Below are 26,394 nucleotides of genomic sequence, written 5' to 3' on the forward strand. Positions count from 1 at the left end.
TTGTACCGGTAATTTCTTGTGGGTATTTGTTTTTTAATCTATAGTCAAACCTTGGTTGCCAAATGTAATCCGTTCCGGAAGCCCTTTCGGCTTCCAAAATGTTTGACAACGGGTTGGTTGCAGGAGCTTCCTGCACTCAAGTGGAAGCCACATCGGACATTTGGCTTCCGAAAAACATTTGAAAACAAATGTTTCATTTACTTCTGGGTTTTCAGTGTTCGGGAGCAGAAACATTCCAAAACGGATCCAAGGTTTGACTGTATATTGATTGTTTTATTGTCTGCTGTTCTAAAGTTGCTATTTTTAAATGAATGTTTTTATATTATTTTATGCAGACCACTTAAGTTTCAAAATCGAATGACACACACTTGCTCAATAAAGAGGTTTGGCGTCACTCAAGACATCCAACTGGGGTAGAACAAGTATGAAACAAAGCAGAATTGCCTTCCCAAAACGAGATGGCTTTCTGAACTGTGACACTGAAGGCTTCAGCTCAAAATATGAATTCACCTTTGTCTCAGATGGACATTTTGCCATCTGATGAGCCTCTGAAATCTGCGGCTCAGTTACCTACAGCAGCTTAGGGCAAGTAAGATGAATAAACACAGACAAGCCCTACTTCTCAGTAGTCATTAAGTGCTATGGCAAGCAATGGACATGCTGTGAACACTGGACCTAGCTTGGAAGGATCCATTGGCAATGCTGTCTGAGGCTTGCTTGCTAAGTGCAATTATTAACACAGTAGATGTTTGGTTGCCTGCCTAATCTGCCAGTGCTAATTCCGTGTTTCATAGGTGTAATGCTGAATATGACATAAGGGACACTTGATGTATTTTAAGAGATCCATTTTAAAGCAATAGTTGTAAAGAACGTAACCCTTCAGTGTTTAGCAATGTCCAGGCAGAATATTAAGTATTCCTCACAGGAGCTGCCAGTCTGAAGGAGCAGGAAAACAGGCCATTTTCATTCTGATCAAGATTACAACTTCAGGGCCCGGGGATTTAGTGCTACTCTTGTTCTGTCAAGGATTCCATCTTGCAAACAGTCACACGCACTGGGAAGAAAGGGTAAAGGTTTTTAATAAAACTAGCCATACGCAGAGCCTGTCAAACTGACTGATTCATAAGAGGAAATGCGGACTTTTGAGGCCAGGTGTTCAAAGAAAAGTGTCACACAAAGCCAACAAGCGGCCCTGTATCCCTTGAGAACTCAAGAGACGCAAAGATGGGAGATAGAGGCCGACTCCACTTGCTTTACAGGTTCCATTTCTTTATTCAACTCAGTAAACATCTAGTTACAAGTTTCACAAAATCAAATTTTATAAGATGGGGAGCTGACTGGATTGGGGCAGAGAGGTAGGGCCTGTTTTGTTTGTCCACACCTCACCTGATCCCTTGCACCCTTTCATACATACCCCATTTCCAGGGCAGGCAGGCAGGCAGGCAGGCAGGCAGGCTGAGAGCAAAGGCGACTAAAGGTTATTTTTCCAAGTGCTTGAAACTAATAGCAGGTCAACAGGTTTCCTTACTTGGTTGCCACTTGAGGTGGGTGGGTAGATTAAATACAAACTTCGGAACCAGCCAAACTTGGAGCAGGAAATAGAGGGGGTGGCAAAAACTGAGGGAGACCACTCCTGCGCCCCTCCAAAAAACACTAAGGGGAGGTATTGGGTAGCTCAGTGAAGGGCAGGGAGGAGTTAAGAGGAAAAAGAACGAAGTAAAATTCATGTGTCACTCATTCATGGACAAGGTCCCTCCCATTCCCCTTGGCCACCCGCTCTATGCAAGGAGTACAACTGTGAAGAGAGAGTTAGTCACTTAATTTATATCTTAAAAGAGGGGCAGGAGGCTAGTATTCAACTTGAGGAAGGTCCAAGTGATGTTTCGTAGGGGCTTCGCCATCAGAGTTTCACTGTCTGTACCTGAGCAAGAGGGTGGGAGGAGAAGAAGAGAAACGATAGAAATCAGAAAGGGAGCAGAAGGGAAATGCAGAAGGAACAGTGAGCGAGAAAAACAAGAAACTCAGTGCAAAACCCCCATGGCTGAGATCTCACGGGGATGATCAATTTGTTTCAGGGCTGTACAATTTCAGATTGCAGGTTGGGGCTCACACGGTGGAATTTTCCTCTCTATAGGAAAGCTCCTGCACACACAAAAACCTGGCCTCTCAGAGAGGCTGTAGGCTAGAACTCCCCCCCTTCTCATCTATCTTCACTATGGAAGACTTTTTTCTTCTTTTTGAATGAAGCCATGGAATTTCCCAGCTGCTAATCTGAAATGTACCACCTCAGTAAGTCAACCTCTAGCTTTGAACACTGTTAAAGCATCTTGAGCCAAATGAGAATTTGCTTTCATTCAATCAAACCTATCAGCAGAAACTAAATCCAAGTTTGCTTTTTTTTTTAAGCAGCTCAGTTGCCTAGTTTCTGGCATGGTATGTGTACTTTTGCACATGGATCAGGCCAGGGATGGCTATTTTGTTGTCCCTCCAGATGTTTCTGGACCCCCAACTCCCATCATCCCCAGCCAGCATGGCCAGTGATCAGGGAAGATGGGAGCAGGAGTCTTTAACATCTGCTTTCCCCCAATCCTAGCTTACAACATTTCCATACTACAGCCTCCCTTGCTCTCAACTGTGGTTATGTGAGAAGGGAATTTTCTTTGCAAGACAAGCCTAAAAACCCTCTAAAAGCAATCATTCCAAAGCTTGCTGGAGAGAAGTGATGACACAGTTGCCCCATTTCAAACCAAGGCAACAAATTTATTCACTTTAAGTTTGCCTTTGGGAAGATGAACAGCCCAGCAGAATAAGAAAAAAAAGGTGCAATACTCGATTCTTGTGGGTGCTCAGTGGAAGCACAAGCATTAGCTTTTGATTCTCTCCACAATGAGATCCTGACTGGAAAAAGCATGGAACAACTGGGACCTACTTCCAGGGCTGCAAAGGGCCTTGGACTAACTTTCCGCCCTGCAAACTGCCTTTGCTCAAGACTCAGTGTAGCATGCATAGCGCTCCCTGATGGCCTCCCATAAAGGTAATGACAAAGCTCTATCAGGCTTCTTTTCAGATTACACCAGGAGCCACCAGATGAATCATGTACCCTGCTTTGTTTCGAAGCATTTTATTAGATTTTATCAAAATAATCCCCCGTCAACCACTCCTCATTCTCTGTAATTCCCAGAAGCCTCTGCTTCTGACACACGAAGAGCAACCACCCTCCTTCCAGAAAGCTCAGGTTTCTTCTTATCCAGGACTCCCTCCTATACCCTACTTGTGGCAGCCTGCTGCACCTTAACGTTCTCTCGTGCTCTGTAAATGTCACTAACTTTAAGGCCCAGCCAGGCACACGTGCATGCTGTTTTCCTGTATATGCCTGTGTGTGTGTGTTTTAAAAACAACAACACTAAAAACAATGAAGGTGATCACTGCTGGGCACAGAGGTAAGTCACAGGCCCAATGCTGCACTGAAAAAGTAGTCAGGTTCGCCAGGTTGTACCCCAACTGAAAAGCTGGGCAGGGATACCCTGGGGCACAGCATGCATGCAAGGGGCAACAGTTAAGACTTACAAGAGCATGAAGGTAGATTTGGGGGTGACCGCATCACACCCCCCTTAAGTCTGCTCTGGGTTCACCAGTCGTACCGGCGCGACTGTCTGGTTGGAGACTCTTCAGGTCCCTGAATAGCAAGGCGGGCCCCTTCAGCCCGGCGGCCATTGCTTCCCTCGTGGCGCCGGTATTCCAGCCCTCTTTGCGTCCGGAAGCGGGTTGTTTCTCGCCTCCATTCGTCGTCAAACGCAGCGGCATCACCTGAAAATGGGAACAGGGGAGGGGAGGCCACTGAGTGGGGGTGATGCTGAGCAGACTGTCTTGAGGAAGGGGAGGAGCCAGAGGGAAACACTCACTCTCATCCAGGTTGATGTAGTCTTGCCTCTCCTCTTGGTCACCCGTGCGATGATTGCGTGAGCGCTGCATGATGTGCGCACGTTCCCGGATGTGGTGTCCAATAGACATCTGCTCCAGGCCGCTGTCAGAGTCTCGCACCGTCCGCCTCGTCTCCCGGATCTAAGGACAAGAGAACAAAGTGGTAATTTGGGGGTGTGGAAATTTTTGCTAGCCTTTTAACTCCCTGGATCCTCCCAAGCAGAAGCCAAGTGGTTTGCCTCAAATTTCACAGCAGGTAATTTTAGTCAACAAATCTGTTGGCCCTACATAAGAATTCATCCTGCACTGGAAAACATAAACCCACCAGAGATTCCGAATCTTGTATGTTGACCCTCAGCACACCCAGTCTGCATTCATGCTCTTATGAGAATTATAAGGTCTAAGATATAAAATAAATGTTCATAAATGTACCAGGCAAACACATACATAAATATATAAACCACATGTCTGAAACAGTATAGGAAAACAGTCCTAGTCATTTTGACTCTTTCAGTGACCTCAAATATTACTCTGGAGTTTGGATAGAAATGGGGAAAAGCCTCCCCATTGTCTCTGTGTTCACAAATCCTGCCTTAAGGGCACAATTGGGTATGAGCCTGTGACCTGTAAAGTACTGTATGTATCATCACAAAAGAATGGCCAGGCTCTCCAGGTAAACTCATCAACAGGTTTCCTGCCAGGTAGGATTCTGCTGTAGACCGCCCCTTCAGTGATGTATGTATAATGTATTGGGGGGTGGTCTTGAGCAACAGGGTGGGCAATTTCAAAAGTCTATATAAGGGCTTGCGCACCATTGTTCTGGGTTCCTCCTCCCTCCTGCGTGTAGTGAGTGGGGACCCTCTTGCAACAGTTTAATAAAGATTAGGCTTACTAGCTGCTTTGCTTCTCAATATTCTCTGGTTGGCCTCTACATAAGAACCTACATAAGGACTCTGTACGGGCTCTTGGGTACCCCATAAGGGAGAAGCAGGGTTTTTTTCTTATAACAATGCCTATACACACGGTGGGACCAGCAATCCATGGACTCTTGTTGAAAATCAGTCTCTTTCTTACCCCACCAGGTGCAGAGCGTGTCTCCGAGGTCTCCTGATAGACTTTGGGGCCCTCCCCCAGATTCGAGTAGGATATGACAGTTGAAGAGGTAAACGTCTGGCAGTTGGAACCACTAGTCATGTGCTCCTAGACACGCAAAAGATCAAAGAAGGTGAGCAGCCTTACTGGAGCCATCCACAGAACTCTTGTGACTACAGAATGAAAACCATCATTTCTGCAAACAAGTCTCCCCTCCTTTGAGTTTCTGGTTTTTTTCCTGACATTTTGAAAAATGTATTGGAAGGGGGTATCTCCCCTCCTACACTATTCAAGGAGCAAGAATGGGGCACAACTTGTTTGGAACTAGGAGAAGATATTAACTAACTCTGCACGTGCTTAAAAGCTGATTTGCCACCACTTCACCCACAAAGGCCTCAAGAGCACAGGCGGAGGAAGAGGAGTGCGGGGGGAGCGCCCTGCCCCCAGCAGTGCGATCCTGGCAGGGTGCCATCACGGCTGCCCCCCACCTGCACTGGGCACCCCGCCCCCAGGACATGCACCAGCTCCGCCCCCCGGTGCTGGAGCATGAAGCTCCACCACTGCTCAAGAGGGCTGTGTGCACCCTATACAGTATTGGGGAATAAAAATTTAAGCAAATAAAATTCTGCTTGCAAGCAATCAGAGTTCTGTAACTTGTATAAACAAGGCCAGAAATTTATACAATTTTTTAAATGTGTCTTACTCTGTAGCTGTTACCACTTTGCAAAATCTACTCTGTGGGTCAGGGAAGGCGGGATAATGATCTAGGCAGGGCACTGAAATCCAGCAGCTGGAAATTTTATTCAACCACTAGTTCGGCTGAGATTCCAGCAGGTATTGATTTCAAGCATATTTTCTCACAGTGATAACCAAGATCCCCAAGAATTCTGTTCCCAATATTGCGCTCTGATTTGCATTTTTCGCAGGGGCATGTGTGCACGCTGCACACTACAATAGAACTGCCACATACACAGCGCCCTGGGCATAAGCCACATCCACAAGTGACCTAAGCCATGCAGCGGGTGTCATGCAGCAGCGCATCACAAACCCAGTTGTGTCACTTCTGTCATGGGAGCAGTTGTCGGGGATGACCGTGGTGCAACTGAACGGAAAGATGCAAACACAGGGGTCATACCATGCAACAGGAATGCACACAGGGGGTCTTACCATGTTCCCAATCATATCGTTCATCATTCCGAACATGTCCATAAAACCACCTGCCTGGAGGAAAGAGTATAGGAAAAGAGCTGAGGTTTGGGGAGAGTGATCAGTCAATGAAGGCACAAATGATGCTCTGATAGAATGAACAGAATTTCTACTCCTTTTTTTAATTGTTTACATGAACACCTGCAAATATCAAGGATTGCCATTTCTGACTAAGTCTAGACTGTTGCCAGACCCTCATGAGTGCACAGCACCGTTTCAAGGGTGGCTATGCACCAAATCAGGAATGGCGAACTTCTCTCTTTGGGCTACAGGACTCTCCCCAGTAAATGCCTAACACTCACAGGCTTGCCCTGAACCCTCACAGGGCACTTCTGCCTTTGAACCATGCCAATGCCCTTTGCTTTCCTGGATAGAGTGTGACTTGTGGATGTGCATTTATGTAGAAACCTCTGACTTTTGCATGGCTGGAATGCTGCCTACTGTGCAAAGGGGTGTGTCTATAAAAGGATCTGCCCCCCTGGTGAGATCCAGCTCCCCACTTCTGCCCGAAACCCAAGGGACATACTCTGGATTACACTCAAGAGCAACTACCAGCTCCAGCCTTTCCTCTGTAAAACTGAAGGCACTGTACTCTTTTTGTCCTCACAATCCCTCCTGTTCGCTCAGTCTAATTTAAGACAAAGATTTATTAAATTAGGACAAGAGACTGAGTGGCTTAGGGTCATCCAGTGAGCCTCATGTCTGAACACTGATTTGAATCTAGGGCTACCTAGTCCAAACTCTGATCAATACAAAACATTGCCACACACACCCCGTTCTATATTTACAGCGCTAAAGTTACAAGTTGTTACTTCATACGCACAAAAGCATACAAAGGAAGGAATCGGGAAAGCCACCATTTTCAGAGTAGGAAATTTAAATTAAATCTACATCAGTACATGTTCTTAGTGCATCAGATTCCATCTCAGTTTTGGACATATTCACATTTAGGCTAAATATTCTTTGTCTTCATCATAGGAATATCAGTCAACACAGCAAGATATGCACAGTATCAATTACTCTGAAACTAAGCGGCCAGCACCAAGTTATTCAAGGTGTGTGTGTACATATATATATCCAGGAAATCCACTTGCTACCTGAGAAAGCCACAGATCAGCAGCATCACATGAGATACCTGTCCTCCCCAGTGAGGAAGAGGAGGGGGGCTCCTCTGTCACACTGCTATGCTTGCAACCAGGTAGAAGCACCACAATAAGCAAAACTCCCTTCCAAGTTCTTAGCACACTCCAGAAACTTAGTTACTAAACTAAGCCAAGGCAACAATGTGTGGACTCCTGGATATCTCTTTGGCCTCGTGTCTATGGCCCGATGTCCAATTCGGTTTTGTCAAATTCAAATGCCATTTGGAAATGGTTTGTGCACACACAATAAGCAAGTTGATTCTCCCCACTTACTAGTTCTCTCCAGCTAACCACCCTGAGTGCCCTCGCTATCCAAATAAACAGTCAACTCCCATGATCTTGACTGAAAAAAATCTCCCGAGACAGCCCAATTCACATTCACACATCACTTTAAGCTATAGCTAAGTTCTGGTTTAAAGGCAAACGGGCAATGTAATGGTGAACAGGGAGCAAATCACAACCCCTTCATTCCTCTCCCTGCTCAGAATCCTGTTGCACTACCAGGAGCGAAGCCATGGTTTCGTGACGTCCAAACCTAGGGCCATGGTTTGTCTCTTTCCAAATAAACTATGAGCTGTAACCAAGGATTGTTATTGACTTACCATTCCCTCATGGTTTGTTTGGGGGACACAAAGCACAAGCTTGGGTTTGGACATAATGCTTAGCTCCTGGCAGTGCAACAGCAGCAGGAGTGGGGGAGGAGCAAAACCACCAGAAAAGTTTCCTCTTTGCATTACTTTGCATTCTGTTATTGCATAGTTCAGTTGGTTAGAGCACGGTGCTGACAACGGCAAGGTTGCAGGTTTGATCCCCGTAAGAGACAGCTTTGCATTGCAGGGGGTTGGACTAGATGATCCTCAAGGTCCCTTCCAACTCTGATTCTATATTATTCTAATGCACCAGCATGCAGAAAAAGCCTTTAAATCACAATAAACCTTACCTATGGCTTAAAGTGACATGCAGGTAAAGCCATTCTGCAAAATTCGAATCTATTATTAAAAAATTTCTCCCCTTTTAAAAAAAATTTCTCTTGAAAGGCAGAAGGGGATTCCTTCCCCCTTTTATCATGACCTTTACAGTTCTCCTATCAGAACAGAGTAAGCCTCCGCATTCTCCTTTTCTGTCGAGGAATTTACAAGTATCATTACTTTCCTGATTTCGAGATTACACTCCGCAGCAGAAGAAATCTGGAATGTTACTCAGAGGAAAAGATTCAGAGAAGTACGCTTGTGTGGGGAGAAAAACAGCAGGGCTTACCATTCCTAGCATCCCAAAGGGTGAAACAGTTCCTGCCTGTAAAAGGACAGAGGCATAAAGAACAATGACAAGCTACCCTTCTGTAATAAACATCTCTCCTACCCACATATTTGAATAACAAAGGGGCTCACTCATTTAAGAGATTCAAGAGGGGGGCTATAGTATGACATCAGCTCCTCAAGTCTATCAACAGAGTAATTTAATTTCAAAACAGAGAATCTCTCCAAAGTGGAACAAGCATTTAAAAAGAAATTTAAAAGCAAGGTCAAATCTCTTTAAGAAGCTTGCAGGTTATATAATGTCCTACAGATTAGAAAGGTTAGAAATAAGTAAAATATATATATATAATTATAATTATAAAAGGCAAGGATGCTTCATTTAAGAACTGGAAGCAATGCCCAAATGAAGATTTAAACAAACAAACAAACAAAACACCCTAATCCAGCAGCGAACCAGGAAGAGACTGTAGGACTATTAGAAGAAAAGGGTGTAAGTGGGTGAGCTAAAGGAAGACCAAGAAAATGTCCAGTCTTGTTTCAACAAAAATTATTTGAAAGTGAACATTTTTCACTTTTAAAATTCTTTGGCATTTTAAAGGGGAAACCCAATATTTTTCAAAAGCATTTTGCAAGTCCACTAGCAGGGTTGGGGAATCATACCTGAACACTGGCCCTGCAGGCAGGGCTGATGGGAGTTAGTGTCCAATAACATCTGGAGGGCTTTTGTTTCCTCACCCCCACATTAAATACTCCTAAAAACATCTTATCAGTCATGTGGTAAAACTGCCTGGCTTCTTATAAACTGGCAACTGAATGAAGAACAGAAAGCAGGAGGAAAAGCTGGAAGAACTGAACTGTTTGCCCACCCTCAGCTACTCTGTTCTGGTTCTGCTATTTAATTTTCTCATCAGTTCACCCATGGACACAACAAATTAGCCAGGTTTGTGGGTAACACCAACTTACTAAGGATACTGAAAGCCCAAACAAATTTGTAATGTGTTCAATAGGATCTCTCTTGTGTTGAACCCAAGGTGAACTGTTCCGGAAGCTCTGCAAATGCCATCTTGGTAGTCAAGATAACCCCACAATTAATTGGCAGTTGTTGCAGCAATGAGCTCATATATGTCTTTATTCACTTGCTTTGCTATAAGCTAATTGGCTTGCTTTGACGTTATCCTTATCTGTGGGCTTGGGGTGCTGGGCTCTGAGCCCAGAAAGGGGAACTATCTGTAAGATTTGGGTATTTGCCACCTATGCCCTCATCTGAAGGGATGTCCTGGCCCAAGTGGTGAATGTTGCTTTGTGAATAAAGAAGGCATGTGTGTTTCTTGGGTGTGGACAAGCCATCTCCGTGCTGCCATGTCTGTAAAGGCTGGGAGACCTGGCCGGCTAATTTGCTGTAAGTCTACACCTTTCTTTAATAAAGCACTAGAACTGGCCATTCTGATGTTTTTGACATCTTTCTTTGGTATCTCCAACCACTCCCACAAGCCCTCCTTTGGGCCTGTGGTTCAGGGTCTGAACCTGACATACTGATGAACTTCATAAGGCTATGACTTACAAGACATGCCCTGGGGTCATAATAGGAAGCACAGTGAAACATCAACCCTGTGTACTGCAGCTGCGATGAAAAAATCAAGGCTGAAGCTCAGCGGCACAATATGTTTTTTCAGACAATCTCTGGTTTAGTTTGCTAGTCTCAAGTTGAAAGGCAGAGAAGTGAGGGAGATTATTTCTCCCTGAAACTTTGGGAAAGCCACTGCTAGTCAGAGTAGCCAAATCAGGCTAGTTAGACCAACGATTTGACTCAGTATTGTTTCCTATGTTCAAAATGCTGATTATTATTTAGATAGAAAAATGGCACAGGGATATGGCTCTCTTTCTTTACTTGCATTCGTACCAAAAGGGAGAAACAGACCTAGTCAAAGTCTCCAGATTTCCATTACCTGCATTCTTCGGCTAGTCTGGCGTGCTGCAGGGACAGTCCCGTTGCCAATGCTGAGGAAGGGACTATAACCGAAGCCACCTGAGAGCACACGGTTCACATGCTGGTGGTGGATGGCAAGAGGGTCCCTGAAGGAAGAGGCGATGATACACAAGGGAGTTAGGTATTGAAGCAGTTCACATCAAACCTATCTCTCCCCTCTGTCCACTACTTCCCTTCCGGAGGCAAAACTAGAGTACTCACATCATAAACATCGGGTCCTCTGGCTCTCCATCTCTCATGAACCGGAACATAATTCCCTCAAATGCAGGGTGGGCTGTTCATTTGGAAACAAAAGAGGAATATGAATCTATATGAAGGCCAGTCTCCCCCTTTGCATGCAGCCCTAAATAATAAAATAATAATGATAATAATGATAATATATTAAATTTATATACCGCCCTATTCCCGCAGGTCTCAGGGCGGTTTCACAAGATAAAATCACAATGTAAAAACACATAATCAAAACAAAAGCAACCCAATAACCTGCCCCAACACATTTTAAAAAGGCATTGTTATGATTTTTAGACATTAGTTAAGGGTTTGTGTATATTTTTAAAAGTCTTCAAAAGTTGTTACACAATGCAAGTCCCAAATCCTTCCCCATTAACATAAGGAATTGTACAGAACATGTGCCTGCTCTCATTCGTACTAGACAACATCCCCCATCACTGCTATTTACTCTCCCGATAGGTCTCAAAAGGTATTGAGATAGTTACTGAGAAGCATGTGCTGTAACCCAACAGAAATTACCTTCACACTAAGCCACCCAATCCTTGTTCTCCCTCATACACATAAACTGCAACTACTCACTCACAATCTCTCTGTGTGTAGATAAGTATTGGGGCAGCCAAGTGCAAGGGACAACAGGGTATCCTGCACCTTTTAACAACTATGAAGAAGAGAGAGAATCTTAGCAGCTATATAGTCACTCTTCTCACCACTGCACAACTAGACACACTTGCCAAAATCCCCTCATCTTTAGGACGAATAAAGGAGAGGAAGCAAATGTGGTGCCCTCCAGATGTTACGGACTACAACTCACATCAGCCCAGCCAGCTGGACGATGGGAGTTGTAGTCCAAAACATCATGTCTGTTACCCCTACACTAGAAGCACAGGGCTCTAGGGTCACCCTTTACACCGAGCGACTCTACCACACTAGCTGTGGGGAATCCAACTACCGGTATTTAAATAGCAGAATGAACAAACAGTGCATGTAAGGACAGCAGAGGAAAACCTGCCCAGGCTGCTGCACACCAATCCATCATCTCTTCGCAGTTGCATCACCTCCAAATGCAGTGCTCAGGTCGAAGACCTTCTGCTTACTCTACAAATATTCCAACTCCCTATCCCAGTGCAGATGGAACTCCATGGAGCTTGCGTAGCCCAGTACTATCCCCCTCCCCACCAGAAAACCTAAAGCTCCCTTGCACAAACTCCTCCACTCTTAATTCCAACCACAACTCTGTCAGCTGCAAACAAATGCAAAATAATAATAATAATAATAATAAACCCACCCTTAACACGTTTAGCAATACAGAATACAACAATACATCACATTATTGTTATTTTACATCAGGAACCAACAACTGCAAAAAGTATTATTTGTATAGCAGGGTACAATTAATGCAGTTACATCAAAATCCACTTATTGCAGTGCATAATATCATCAATAACACCTGCTTGCCCCTGTAATCTAAACAGAGAGAGAGAGAGAGGCAGAGGGAGAGAGGCAGGCCTACGGTAACTACCAACTTCTCTCTCCAAAAACACCTTCCTTTCCCAATTCCGGGTCGTGTATCCGTCTCCAAGATGCCCCAGGCCGAAAAAACCGGAGTGGTGGGGGAAGGTTCTGGACGCTTAGCTTTGTGAGCTAACTCCCCATCTCCTTTCCCAAGCTGTCAGGACAACTCTCTCCCGCCCTCTCCATCCTTCCAAGCCCCACAGAAGACTCCCCAACGGGACTGCTCACATCTCTGGCCAGCTCCTTTGTTGCTGTCGTCTCCTGCTTCTTGCTCTCCCGGAATTTATTCCAGCCACGAGTCCTAAAGGGGAAGATTAATGCTGCATCCCTTTTTTCCCCTTCCTTCCTTCCTGCCTCCCCCCACTAGATGTTCTTTGTTGCAAATACGCTGGTGTGTGGGGGGAAAAGACAAGCTTCTTTGTTCCGAATTCTCCACCCCCACAACCAACTGAGCCACCCACGGGGCCACAAGAAAGGCCGACCGAGTTGCACCCCTCTTTCCCCACCTTCTTTTAGGAAAATACAAATACTGCTATCATCCCCGTTTGCAAGCAAAAGGATATTTTTCCTTTTCAAAGAAAACCCACAACAAGGCCCAAGCAGGATGTGATGTCAGAAACCCCGCCCCCTCAAAGCCTCAAAGCCCCACCCTCGAGAAAGGAGTTACATAGCCGGATCTGGGGCGAAGTCCGCTGCACGATGATGGTCTTTGCCTTGTAGTGCAATAGCCAGAGGCTTGCAGATGTCCCACCCACCCGCATGGCTCTCGTTTGTAGGGATTGCAACAAGAAAAAGTTCAGTATTCCGAGGGGCTTGGAATGCAGGCGAATGAACATTAAACATTAAAAAAAAAAATGCATCCACATAAATTCTTTGGATGCCAAGGAAATGGTTGCTTGCAGTCCAGCTTCAACTTCATTCATATGAATGGGGAGAGAATGCCCCGGTCCTGCCAGTAGTCGCCGAAGCTGCAACTCGCCCATATGAACAGTAGAGGTCTCTCTGCCATCACAGAACGACAGCTGAGCAGGTCTGCAATCAAATAAACCTGCTGGTCTTGCGGTTTCCAGCCAGCACACGTGTAAATCATTTTAAAGTACCCTTGAGCCTCTCTTCTCTCCTGCTTGCTTGCTTGCTTTGGACGTGTGAACGCCGTGAGTGCATACGGCATTTCAAGCCAGGGTGTCTAACAGTATTTCAAGCCAACGGGAAACGTATACGCAAGTTCACGGATAGCTCAGTTGGTTAAAGAGCATGGTGCTGATAACACCAAGATTGCAGGTTCGATCCCCGTATGGGACAGCTGCATATTCCTGTATTGCAGAGGGTGGGACTAGATGATCCTCAGGGTCCTTTCCAACTTAAAAAAAAATATCCTATGATTCTAACAGCCAAGGCAAATGTCTCACGTTCTCTTTCAGCTGTCAAAACTGACAGCCTGTTGACAGTGTCACGAGCCCAGATTTGATCCACCCACGCGATTCATTCGCCCGCATGCATCACACGGTTCTCATTTGAAATCTGCATAGGTAAATAGCATCCTGAGGACCGGCCCACAGAGACAGCAGTCCGAGGCACCCAAATTCAGTTTTGCAAATGTCGAGGAACAGAGTCGCTGCCTTTGACCTCTAGAGGACGTGGCAGAAAGGAAGCTCATCAAACAGGTGATATTCCTGCACTTCTGACTTCCACCTGGTTGCCCCATGGACACAGGTGTAAAGGGGAAGGAGGCTGAGGAAGAGAGAAGGATGGACATTACAAACGAAAATACACAAACCACCTCTTGTGAACTTTTTAGCATAATACATAGCAGGAAAAAAGGGTAGGTGAAAAAACATTAATTAAAAATAGCAAAAATATTTGGATACTTTCCCCCCTCTCTGTCTCTTTCTTTGAAGTGTGTGTGTGTGTGTGTGCACGTATTTAGTCAAGACAAAATGTCAGGAAATTAATGTATTAGATGTGTTTGACTCAGTTTTGTTTTGTATTCAGCTGTGACTAAAGTTGTAATTTCATTCCGCTTCAGCCTAATAAAGGTCTGACCCAGCTGAACTAACCAGTTTAGTTTCTACTCATACATTAAAATTGAATACACACTGCTGATTTGCATATTTGAAAGGTAGTGAATATTGTGGCGATAATTTTATCTTAATCTGAATATAAGATGCATATATATTCGTCTTAGACAGAAAGCTCAGCAAGTAACTACAGGGCATTATTAAGGACATTGGTACATTGAAGAAACACGGGGGGGTGCAAGGGGAAATAATATTTTGGCCTCAAATTACTTGACATTTAAACATGTAATAAGACGGAGGGAAACCTATTAAGTATAATCTTAATGGATGAAAAACATTCTCTTGCTCGCTTGTGTGCAAATCCACCTTCTGTCAGATTCCCCATCTCTAGTTTCTTGGAGCTGCACGCTAGAGACCCCAGGATGGCGCTGTGTTATGCTTCTTGGAATTCTGCAAGCCTCCCACCATACACCTTCCTCCAGGTCAGAGGTGAGACCTGTGGTCCCCTACCTGCCTGCACACTGTCTCGCCAGAGTGGAACATGCTTTGGTTAGCTCCCGCTTGGAGTACTGCAATGCGCTCTACGGTGGAGCTACCTTTGAAGGTGACAAGGAAAGTACAGCTAATCCAGAATGTGGCTGCAAGATTGGTGACTGGGAGTGGCTGCCAGGACCATATAACACCGGTCCTAAAAGATCTACATTGGCTCCCAGTACATTTCTGAGCATGATTCAAAGTGTTAGTGATGACCTTTAAAGCCCTGAATGGCTTTGGCCCTGTATGAAGGGCAATATGCAAGTTTAAGCAGTAGTACTACAGTGGTTTGGGAAAGATGGAGGGCACAAGGAGAAGGGGACGACGGAGGATGAGATGGTTGGACAATGGGACGACTTCCGGCGGCGACGCCATCGTGGAGCGGTCGTGGGTTGCCTTGGCTGCGAGGCGACCCAGTCCGTCTCGGGGGTTGGAGCCCCGCTACTGCAAAGCGGGGCTCCAGTGGGGTGCGGGAAGAGCGTCCTGCACCCCGGGCTCCCCGGCTGTGCCCATTATGGCTCCGAACCCTTCCCTCGCTCCCCCTGTAAAGGGGGAGTGGGGGTGAAGGGACCACGGAGCCGGGCTATAGGGGATATGCCCCAACCGGGACGCGGAGCGGCGGTCACCCCTGCGACGAGCATCAATGTTCTACCTGTCAAGTCTGGAACTAAAGAAATCCGGTGGTCGTGAGTACTCGATTGGACTTTGTTTTTGTATTTTTCTAACGACCCGGGTGATACTCGCAAAGGAAGTCTGCCTCCCTCCCTTCGGGGGTTAGAAAGTAACCAGTTTGAGAGACTGCTGTTACAGCGATGATTACAAAGTATTTGAATTTTGACAAGTGAGACTTTTTTGATCTCCCTTTGGGGAATAAGTTTGTGGAGAATATCTCTTTTTAAAATTTGTGATTCTTGCACCCTGGATACAGGGAAAATGGCCGTGAAAGACTGTGACTGAGTGGAAAGTTACTGGTATTAAGATGGAGAACCCTGGAAATCGAAACTGTAATCTGACACCTGTGCCCGCTTCTGACATGCTGGGTTTTGTTTTTGATTTGGTTATGAACTGTGAGATGAGTGATGAACAAAGGATTACTATATTGGGACTGGAACTGCTCAATCGAAAACTGCAGATTTTGAACCGGGATATGTCAGAAAAGATGTATCCCACAGAGGAAACTATTCAGGAAATGGCAGCATTGGAAGAAAGCCTTGGCATGGAACTGAAGGGGATGACCGAAGAGCAGAGCGGAATGATCTGGCGACTCCGGAAAAATGAAACGTCCTTTGGGAGTGGCAGACCCAGGACGGGAATAAAAGAGGAATGGCATGATGAACCGGAGAAGCTGGAAGAAGAAGATATGTATACCCTGATGCTCTATGCAAGGATTGTTTTGGATTTCGTTTGGATCTGTGGACATGCAAGGAAAGAAGACACCTCGAGGAGCGGTTCTGGAGCAATACGACTAAAGAAAATGGACAGAAGGGGGATAGGGTGAACTGTATTAAGGGAAAAGAGGAAAAATGGTATATTATGGTAACCTGAAACCGGTGTGTTAAGACTTTAAGCTTTTGATTAAGAGAAGAGATATTTAAATTTTGTTATTAACAGCAGTTATAGTGAAAGAAGATATTTGTGATGATTTATATTTGAGAACAATGTGTTAAGAACTAGAATTTTGTGTGGAATTAACAGGAAGTTATAAAATGATTGATTTTTGTTGGAACTAGATTTATTTTTAGTATATGAAGTTATTAAAGTAATATTTGGTATTAGAACCGAAGGTGAAAGGCAGGGGAAGTCTGTGCCAAGATTCGACCAAGATTTTTTTCTTTTATGATACAAGAAGAAGAATTATTGGTGTATATGTATTTGTCTATTTTCAGTTAGGGGATGGGTTAATGTTGGTGTTTTACTTGTTTGTTGTAAAATCAATAAATTCTTATTAAAAAAAAAAAAGAGATGGTTGGACAATGTTCTCAAAGCGACTGGCATGAGTTTGGCCAAACTACGGGAGGCAGTGGAGGATAGGGGTGCCTGGCGTGCTCTGGTCCATAGGATCACGAAGAGTCGGACATGACTGAACGACTGAACAACAACAACAAGTACAGTAGTACCTCGGGTTACAGGTTATAGATGCTTCGGGTTACAGACTCCGCTAACCCAGAAATAGTACCTCAGGATGAGAACAGAAATCACGCGGTGGCAGCATGGCGGCAGCGGGAGGCCCCATTAGCTAAAGTGGTACCTCAGGTTAAGAACAGTTTCAGGTTAAGAACGGACCTCCGGAACGAATTAAGTTCTTAACCAGAGGTACCACTATAGTAGTAATGTACACCAAGGTCCAGCTCCAAGGGTCTTCTGGCGATTCCCTCCCTGCAAGAAGTGAGGTTACAGGGAACCAGGCAGAGGGCCTTCTTGGTAGTCATGCCCACCCTGTGAAACGTTGTCCTACCAGATGTCAAGGAGATAAGTAACTCTCTGACTTTTAGAAGACATACGAAGGCAGCCCTGTAAATGGGAAGTTTTTAATGTTTGATGTTTTACTGTGTTTGATGTTTTAATTTGTTGGAAGCTGCTCAGGATGAAATAATAATAATAATAATAATAATAATAATAATAATAATAATAATAATAATAATAATAAATACAGCAATAGGTATTGCATTGATTGACTGATTGATTGATTGATTGCCTGCCCTTTGCCCTAAGGTCCTAGGGTGGATTACAACATTAAAGCAAAACTCCAATTCCCATCAACACCACCCAACATGATCAAGGATGATGAGAGTTGTAATCCAGCAGCATGTGGAGATGCCCAAGAATTATGCTGGGTATGAGATGAGCCCTAACCAGCTCCACCTATTAATTATCTTTGTATGAGGAAAACTAGATGTGATGCCAAGTGTGTCATTAGGAATCACCCCATCAATAGGTTGTTTTTTTTTTTTTTAATAAAAAAGAGGTGTAGGGAATATTTAACCTGATGAGGGAATGGTTTAACCCTTTCTTCCTCTGCTGTGGTCCTGACTGAAATAATCCCAATGCTTGCTGTTAACTCCAGAAGGGAAGACTCCATTAGCTCTGATGGAGTTTTCCCTTCCAAGGCTAATAGCAGGTTAGGTAATGGGGGAGGAGAAGAAAGGGTCAAACTGACCCTTCCTTTGCACTATGTTCCCAACAGAAACTGGAGCCCCCTGAGACTGATTTGTTATGTCATGTTTGGCCCTAAAACTACTTCATGTATAGATACAGTATAAAGAAAAATGCTTCTCTGTACATTTCTGTTATCTGTACTATTTAGCAGGTGCCACTTCAGAAGAAAATAAGGGGATAATGCCTCTTTTAACGCTGTGCCAGCCACCTAAATTTTGTAAGTACAAAGAGCAGCTTTGCCTAATTAATTTGGGATTCTGTTATAGTTTTGGGACATGATTCAGCCAAATGCTTTCAAGTACCACTGATTTCAGTGGGAAAATTAAGCATGTGCTTAAAGCTGCAATTCTATTCACAATTTCTTGGCAATAGGCTCCGAGCTAAATTCAGTAGAACTTGCTGCTGAGTAAATAGTTAAGTTCAGGGTTCAGATCTCTCCCACTGACATCAATGGGACATAAATTTTTTTTAACTTTGGATAATGACTTCTGGGTCTAGCTTATCTCTTTTGCATTGTTGTTGTACACTGAATGGATCTTCTAAATTATCATTCAGTAATGTGTGAAATGAATGAAAGTAATGGGAAGTACAAAAAGTGACGGTAAGGGTGGAGGTAGACTTTTTGTCTCCCCCCCCTCAATGAGCTGAAGTGATTTGAAAGAGGAAACTCAATAGGACACTTCTGAGTAAACATGCTTACTCTGAGAGAGATGCAAAGCTTCCAAATAATAAAAGAGCAGAATCACCAAATCTTGATATTTTGCTTACTGTCAGAATAGTTGGCAGGAATAGGCCCAGCTGAAATGAAGGAGACTTACTTCTGAGTAGATACAGAATTGCACTGTCACAAATGAAATGCCCATAAAGGGAGTAAAAGAACCAACAAAAAGTGCAGTGTGTATTGCAGATATTAAAAGTTTGCACAGAATTTACAGACTGCACTTTTCCCACTTCATTGCCAGTTGTCTTCATTGTTTATTCCCCACTCCTTTAGCTATGTCTAAAATAACACTTCATGCTTCTGATTAAATGGACTTCTCTAGTCCATGAAATCTCATGACATAATAAATCTGTTATAGTACAGTCTTATACTTGTCTACTCAGGCTGCAATCCAACACTCACTCACCTGGGAGCAAGTCCCTTTGAACTTAATAAAATTTACTTCTGGATAGGCATGCATACCATTGTATCAGATGTGAATTTGACCCATAAACCCTATCTCTATTTCATGCAAAATTGCGAGGAAGACTTGCTACTTCACATTTTGCTAGTCCAACATGCAATCTTGTATCTACTAATAAGATACTGAGTTGAATGGGGCTTACTCCACTCCGTGGGCCTAATTAGGCCTCCCCACTTGATCCATGAGGCCATTTCGGCCAAATCATGCCCACCAGTCCTACACTTGACTTTCTATATGACATCAGGTGTGGGGCAGGTAAAGGTGGGAACTGCAAAGGGCCTTGTGCAACACTTTCCAAGCACAGACCATCTGCTGATTGTTGGCATGTGGATAGCACTGTGCACACGGATAACAAGCAGCAGCACAAGCAACTTTGCACACACCTTCTGTCCAAAACCCACCTGTACCTGCCCCACAAATATATGAAGTCAGGTGACCCATGTTTGTTTGCATGATTTGAAATTAAACCACATGGAAAAGAATGTATGATGCACTTTCCTAATGGTGGTAGAAAGGCCCTGTGGTGGGGGAGGGAATAGTCCAGACTCAGGCTCTGAGGTGTTCTTCTGTATCTTTATTTTCTCTATTGGGGCCCACCAATTTGGTATAGAAAGACATTCAGTTGAGCCTTTATTGGCTTTTTAAACCTCAATACATTTTACTGATATCTTGTTTGAAAAGGTGGCCACACTTGAGCACTGTATATTAACAGCCAGGGTAAGTCCCAGGGGAGATTTCTTTTATCATTTGACTGATGTAGAATTAAGTATCTTTGCAAAATTGAAATTGCTGCTGTAACCCATGGTGACCATTTTTCAAAATCCAGAGATCTTTTTCCTGACTTGCAACAATAGCAAATTCATTCCATAACCCTGTCCATTTTTTCCATTTTAATTCATTTGGGGTACCTCTTGACTGGTGTGTTGTTGTTTTTTTAGTTTTTTTAAAGGTGCATTCTGCAACATATACCATAACAGGCACGGTAATAGTGCATTAGTGGTGGATTTATACTGGATCGTCCACACATTATTCCATTTTATTAGTTATTCTGTGATGCTTCCCTATTGTTCTATTACTGTATTGCTTTCTGGAGTGGCACTCTTGCCCTATAGAGACACCCACACACCGGAACATGTGTGCTATAAAAAGTTACAGGATTTCAGCAGGGAGTTTTGGACACACATCTATTGGAAATAAAGCCATGTGTGTCCACCCTGAAACTATTGCATGCACAAACAGTATTGAAAGTGGGATTGGGTATGGCTGCCCCATCATGAGCATAAATCATCATGAATGCACCATAAAAAGGCACATCTTGAGCGGCGCCCTTAATTTGCAGCACCATTTGCAGCCAGAGTTGAAATAAGAGATTTAATGGAATCAGTCAAGAAAAGGTGAAATGTAAGGGGATTGCCAATTTGCAAAATCTCCTTCCAGTGGATGTCAGTCCCTTTCTGTCTTGGACTAACTAAGGTTCTATTTAATAAAGTGCCTATCAAAACATTAAAACCTATGGCAGCTTTGCGCTTTAATGGTACTCGTGAATAGTGATGAACATGTATTACACGGTCTGCCTGCATTTCCTTATTGGTATGAAAACATTTCCTGGAATACCATGTTTTTCTGTTATTTTATACCAGTCTGTCCTGTCCACACTGCTTGACCTGATATATTAGGACAGTGCTAATCTAAGCACTTCATGTGAGCTGCCTTCAAAATGAACTTGGAAACTACAACGGGTTCAAAATGCAGCTGCTAGATTGTTGAATGGGGCAGGTTGCAGGGGTTATATTATGCCAATTTTAATACTTCATTGGCTCTCAGTTGGTTTCTGAGCCCAGTTCAAAGCGCTGGTGTTAAACTTCTTAAAGCCCTAACTGGTAGCGTTCTAGGATATGAGTAGGACTGCTTTTTCTCACATAAACCCATTACTTAGAAGCTCTTATCTGGATCCCCTCACTATGTGAATTATAGTATAATCCATAACAGCTCCTACCTTTCAGAAGCTAGTTTCAGACACCCCACCCCACTTCCCTGTTTGTGTTCAGACACTAGTTTTACTTTTCCAGAAAGATTCCAGGATTCCCTTGAGTTTTGATGGGATCTTTCACTAGGTGTTTCTGTGATCTGTGTTTTTGTATTGCTACACAGTAACACACACACACACACACACACACACACACACACACATATATATATATATGAAATAGCAACACACACAAAATTAATAACACAGATATATTATGCATCCATTAACACATATAAATAAATGTTTTGTTAGCTGCCAAACAGGCACAACATCCCAGAAATCTTTCCTATCTGCCTGAGGGCTTCTCTTACATGGCAACCTTTCATAATGGGAGTGGTTAATGCTCACCTGAACTAGTAGTAATATGGTTAGGGATTGTGCAAACTGTATTATTGAAAGCTGAAACTATTCTGGTGCTTTTAATAAGAGGGAATTATGGTCCCGAAAAGTCGGACACGACTAAACGACTAAACAACAAAAAATAGTCCTACAGATGCACCAAATAGAAGCCACTCAGGTGTGCTGCCCTGCTTTTTTTCTCCTCTTCCTTGTCTTTCAAATGTGTTATCAGGCTAGTTTTGTTTCTGAAATAATATTCTGAGGTAACCAACAAGCTAAATTGCACCTCCCCTCCTTCAAGCCACGATGGGAAGACACACTCCCCTAATTCCCACCCCTCCAGGGGATAGTCCACCCCACGGCTTTCGTGAGGCGAAATCCTCCCGTTTGTTGCCACGGAAACTGTCGCCCAAAATCCAACTCCCTCCCCCATGGCCTCATTCCCATTCCCTCCATTTCTTCCATCGCGCAGTGTGCTGTGGGTTCTCCCCCCTCCTTTCCTTCCCCGCTCTGCAGCCAATACGAAGCCTGTTGCTAAGCCTCCTGCTCATTTGAATAACCCAATCACAGTCCCGTCCCTGTCCTCTCCTTATAAGGGGAGCAAAAAAGCGCTGCGTCTCCGTCTTTCAACCACACGAGCTCCCCTAGCTCCCGATTAGAGCGCGGGAAAAGGGAGGGAGGAGAAAAACAACGACAAAAAGCACAAAAAACCGTCTTCTCCCGCCCCGCCCCCTCCCGTGGTTTGCCTCGCGCGGACAAGCGAATTAGCGCCGCCCCGTATTAATATATTGGCCTGGGGAGGAGTTCTGAGGGAATAAAATTTGCGAACCCGGGAATTATTCTGGAACTGGGTGTGGACAACACGGAAGGGAGGCGGGCTGTGAGCGAAGGCAGCTGGAGTGGAAAATTCCAGTAAGGGGAAAGCAGGAGTGGGAGGGAACCTGTGCAAGTCTCAGGCTCCAGACTAATAGTGCCTCGCCATCTTGTTCGCACTCGAGCTGCGTTTTCCTTCCCAAGCAAGATCATTCGGTGCTTCAGTTCAGTACCATAAAGGTCGTGGTAATAAATACCAGGAGGAGGAGGAAAGACAAAAGATCCTAGATCCTCACTAAAGAAGGATGGCAGGTGTGGGCTCGCATGTCCATGAGAATAAATACACCTAAACTGGGGGGAGGGGTGGGGGTATTGGAATAGGTGTGAACGGGAAGGTTTGACAGGAACTCAATTCTTGACATGCCGTTTTCTTGATTTCTTCTTCCAGTATTCAGAAGGATCTTGTTTATGTGTGGCATGGCGGAGCGTTCAGCTACAGGAAGTATGAAGTGTTCTACCCTGGAAACACAGGCTTGCTGCCTCAACTAACAGCAGGATGGCTACTCTGAAGTGACACCCGCAGCCCCCCAAGTAATGGTACAGGGTAGCAGCCGCAGTCTCTGCAATTTAGGAACCTAAAAACACACTGCAAAAAAAATCAGTCCATACAAATTTGATAGAAGCTTGCTCCGCGACACACACACACATAGTCCATTACTGTAGACACGTGCGCCAACTTTTGCTACCCAGCTCTTACTCAGAGGGCAAAACAAAAGATACCACAGAATTTGCCTGTCCTGCATTTCAAAGCCTATTGAACAGAGGCATTTTTTGTTTTGTTAAAAATACACATATCCTACCATCCCATTATTTTATTTATATTTTAAAGACTGTTAAAGCCCCCTATTTAAATGAAGTGCTCAGCATCTCATGATGGCTCCCATTATACTATTACCCAGCCCTCTGAGTGTTTTCTGCAGCAATCAATCACAAGCTGGAAGCTAGAAGACAAATTGGAAAATTTACAAAGAATGAATATGTGTTAACCTATTATTTGTGGCAACTTATTGTGTGCAAGAATAAATTTATTTTGAAGGCTTATATCCTGCTTTTTATTCCTGGGAGGCTCTCAAGTCAACTGACAAAGGATTCCAACAATAAAAATTAGCATGCTATTCTAGGGTAATTGCCTCACAGTATTTGGCTTTAATTGTGAGGGCCCTGATAGAAAAGCTAGTTGACAGGGCTGTGGGACCACATGCTCTGGATCCTGTTTTGAAGAGTACTGGCTCATGGAGTTATGAATGAAGGCTAGAATAAAACTGGTTGTGGGTTGAACATTTTTAAAGCAATGGATATAATTTTGGATTTATGTTATCAGATATTATTTGGATATTTTTTCTGTGGCATTTCTGATAAAAAGAGGACTTTTTAACTTGATTTTTACCAAAGGCCAAGGTAGTTCCAGATATAGAGTGTTTCCTAAGAAGATGGGAAAGGCAGCTGGACCAGCAGAGGAGCAAGGAGAGAAATTTTCTGCACAGCTCCCGTTCCTCAGTTGCTGATGGAAGGAGAGGAGCTGTCCAGGAGCAGAGAAACTACCGTACTTCTAGCTGTCAACTGAGGAAAGCTCCAGTACTTTGGACACTTGGGACCAGCCTTTGAAGGCATTTCCAGGATAGGAGATAGGTACTATGATCATAGCTAAGGATATGAATCTCACCATGGTCAGATCAGTTCCTGTTGAGGTTTACAGAGCCAGCACCTACTTTCTTCTGCAGGAGTGGTTGGAAATATTAAAATGCTCCTGGCCATCATTGTGTTCCCAGCAGAGTTTTTCTGAGTGACCCTGGATCATCTTTATTGTGAGCTATCAGATGCTGCAGATACAGATGTAGGAGAGCACAACTGATTCAGTTGCACTGGGTCCAGAGCTTCTGGAGTGCCACAGCAGGCACCACAACTATGAAGTCCAATGAAAGGTGAGAGGCAGGGGGCAGTGGATTTTGGTGGCGCACAGGACACCACTGAAATTGGAGCCGCCAAGGTCTGCCACTGGAAGGTGTTTAGGAACCCTCAGAGCTCCACCAGACAGCACTCTTTCTACGTCTCAAGACAAAACTGTTCCAAGGTCATCAAAGTTTTTTGATGGAAGCATATGTGTGGTTGCTGTTAGACCCACTATTTGCCACTTCCTGAGTAAAGTGCTTTGAGTGAGTGGTGGCTGTGCCAACTTCATTACGTCTTGGATGAGACCAATTATCAGGATCCATTTCAGTTGGACTTTAGGCCTACATTTGATACAGCAACTGTCTTGGCCATTCTGATAGATGGTCTACACCAGAAAACAGAAGGAGCAGTACCTTGTTGATTCTGCTGGACCTCCTAGTAGTCATCAATATCAGCAATTGTGTTTATCTGGATATGCTGTCTTAAGTTGGGAATTGTGCACACTGCATTGTGGCAGTTTTATTGCATTCTAGAAGACCAGCTTTGTTTAAAAACATATATTCCTCTCTCAGAATAGGAATACTTATAACAAGCTGTGCCTTGATTAATCCTCCTCTGCTTGTGGCACATGCTACACACAAATGTAGGTAGTTGAATACAGAAGACTGGAAACTGCATTCATTCAGCTGCACAACTCTTGGGTTTCTGTGCTGAAACTTCCACTTCTCTAGCTCCAAAGAAAAGAAAAGTATTTAGGCCCAATGAACGTAATGAGGAATACTGCCTGATCCAATTGGCAGAAATAACAGGAAAGAGTCAAAATGATTTGTTACATGCTTTACAGTCTCTCAAATGAAGAAGCCAGTACTGACACAGATAGAAGAAAGGCTTGTGCCTTGCCTCCTTAATACCAAACTGAGCAGCCATGTTGGTACCACAAAGTGTGTGCTGTGAGGGGCCAGATGTGCTCAACAAGTGGACTACTTATGCTTCCTTAGGAAGCATGTCATGCCACAAGACATTTGGATCAATTCAATAATGGAATGTGCCCTATTTCACAATAGCAGCCAATCCATATTTGTCTTTCAGTCTTGAGATATTGGAAGATGCAGAAGGAAGAACAGAAATATTCATTGGGGGAGGGGGTGTTAATCAATGCCACTTAATTCAAAGGAGCGATTTGCCTACTTACTGTTCTCTTCCCATAGCACTGGATTTTGTCAGACTCTGGTATGAAAACACAATGGGGAGTCCAAACCAACTGACCAGTAGCAGAGGACTTTAGTATGACTCACTTGTGTGATATAGGCAGGTAGCCCCATCTGTGCTATGGAGATATGATAGAAGAGGGCAAGGCTTGAAATAGGGAAAGGAAAGAAAAAAAGGGGGGTTCCTTTGCACAGTAAAGTGTGCACACCTACTTGGGCAGCCAATTTCAGAAGGTGGTGCAGGGGGAACCACTGCTTGACTTCCTAGCATCTTTGTCTTCCATGCTTTTGAAAATGAAACTACTGAATAAGGTCATCATCAGGGAAGTTGAAATTAGTTGAATCTATATGCAGATGACAGCTCTATTTCTCTTTTTCACCCAACTCATATTAAGTGATGATAGTGATAAACCAGGGCTAGAGGGGCGCGGTAATTAATGAAGAAAGAACATGAAGCTCAGCCTATACAAGACAGGACAGAGATGATTCATCTCCCCATGTTACTAATGTTCACCCTGTGCTAGAGTGCAACCCGTCTGAAGAAACAAGTTTTCACCCTGGGATTGCCTACTAATCCATCGTTGCCACCTGAGGTATAGTTTGCCTCTGTGGCGCTGAGCATGTTATACCAGTTTAGACTGGTGCACCAGCCGCAACTACATCTAGACAGATACCTTGGTCTCTGTGAGCCATATCTTGGTAACTTCCAAATTATACTACAGTACTGTAATGCAATGTGTATTGGGATGCCTTTCAAGGCAGTTCAGAAACTTCCATTAGTTCAAAGTACAACTGTGAGTCTATTAACTGGATCTA

General features: G+C 44.1%; 1 protein-coding gene across 1 annotated transcript; it reads right to left on the reverse strand.

Annotated features, from left to right (window-relative positions):
* Window positions 1-1,250: 1,250 nt before the first annotated feature.
* On the reverse strand, window positions 1,251-12,768 carry MLF2 (myeloid leukemia factor 2). Its single transcript, XM_033173083.1, has 9 exons — window positions 12,576-12,768; window positions 10,806-10,878; window positions 10,564-10,690; window positions 8,619-8,654; window positions 6,181-6,234; window positions 4,996-5,121; window positions 3,903-4,062; window positions 3,568-3,807; window positions 1,251-1,921 (listed from the first exon to the last, which is right to left on the reverse strand). Exons 2-8 carry the CDS (start codon window positions 10,853-10,855, stop codon window positions 3,629-3,631), a joined length of 732 nt encoding a protein of 243 aa, XP_033028974.1. The 5' UTR covers window positions 10,856-10,878; window positions 12,576-12,768; the 3' UTR covers window positions 1,251-1,921; window positions 3,568-3,628.
* Window positions 12,769-26,394: the final 13,626 nt, after the last annotated feature.

This window comes from Lacerta agilis, chromosome 16, assembly GCF_009819535.1.
Source record: "Lacerta agilis isolate rLacAgi1 chromosome 16, rLacAgi1.pri, whole genome shotgun sequence".
NCBI lineage: Eukaryota > Metazoa > Chordata > Lepidosauria > Squamata > Lacertidae > Lacerta > Lacerta agilis.

What these genes read in the sequence shown, in the direction of transcription:
- MLF2 (XM_033173083.1), bottom strand. Translation starts at nt 10,855, where the DNA reads ATGTTCCGGTTCATGAGAGATGGAGAGCCAGAGGACCCGATGTTTATG. An exon ending in GAGGACCCGATGTTTATGAT is followed by an intron (nt 10,691 to 10,805) that starts GTGAGTACTCTA and finishes CTCTTCCTTCAG; the next exon opens with GGACCCTCTTGCCATCCACC. An exon ending in CTACATCAACCTGGATGAGA is followed by an intron (nt 3,808 to 3,902) that starts GTGAGTGTTTCC and finishes TCCCATTTTCAG; the next exon opens with GTGATGCCGCTGCGTTTGAC.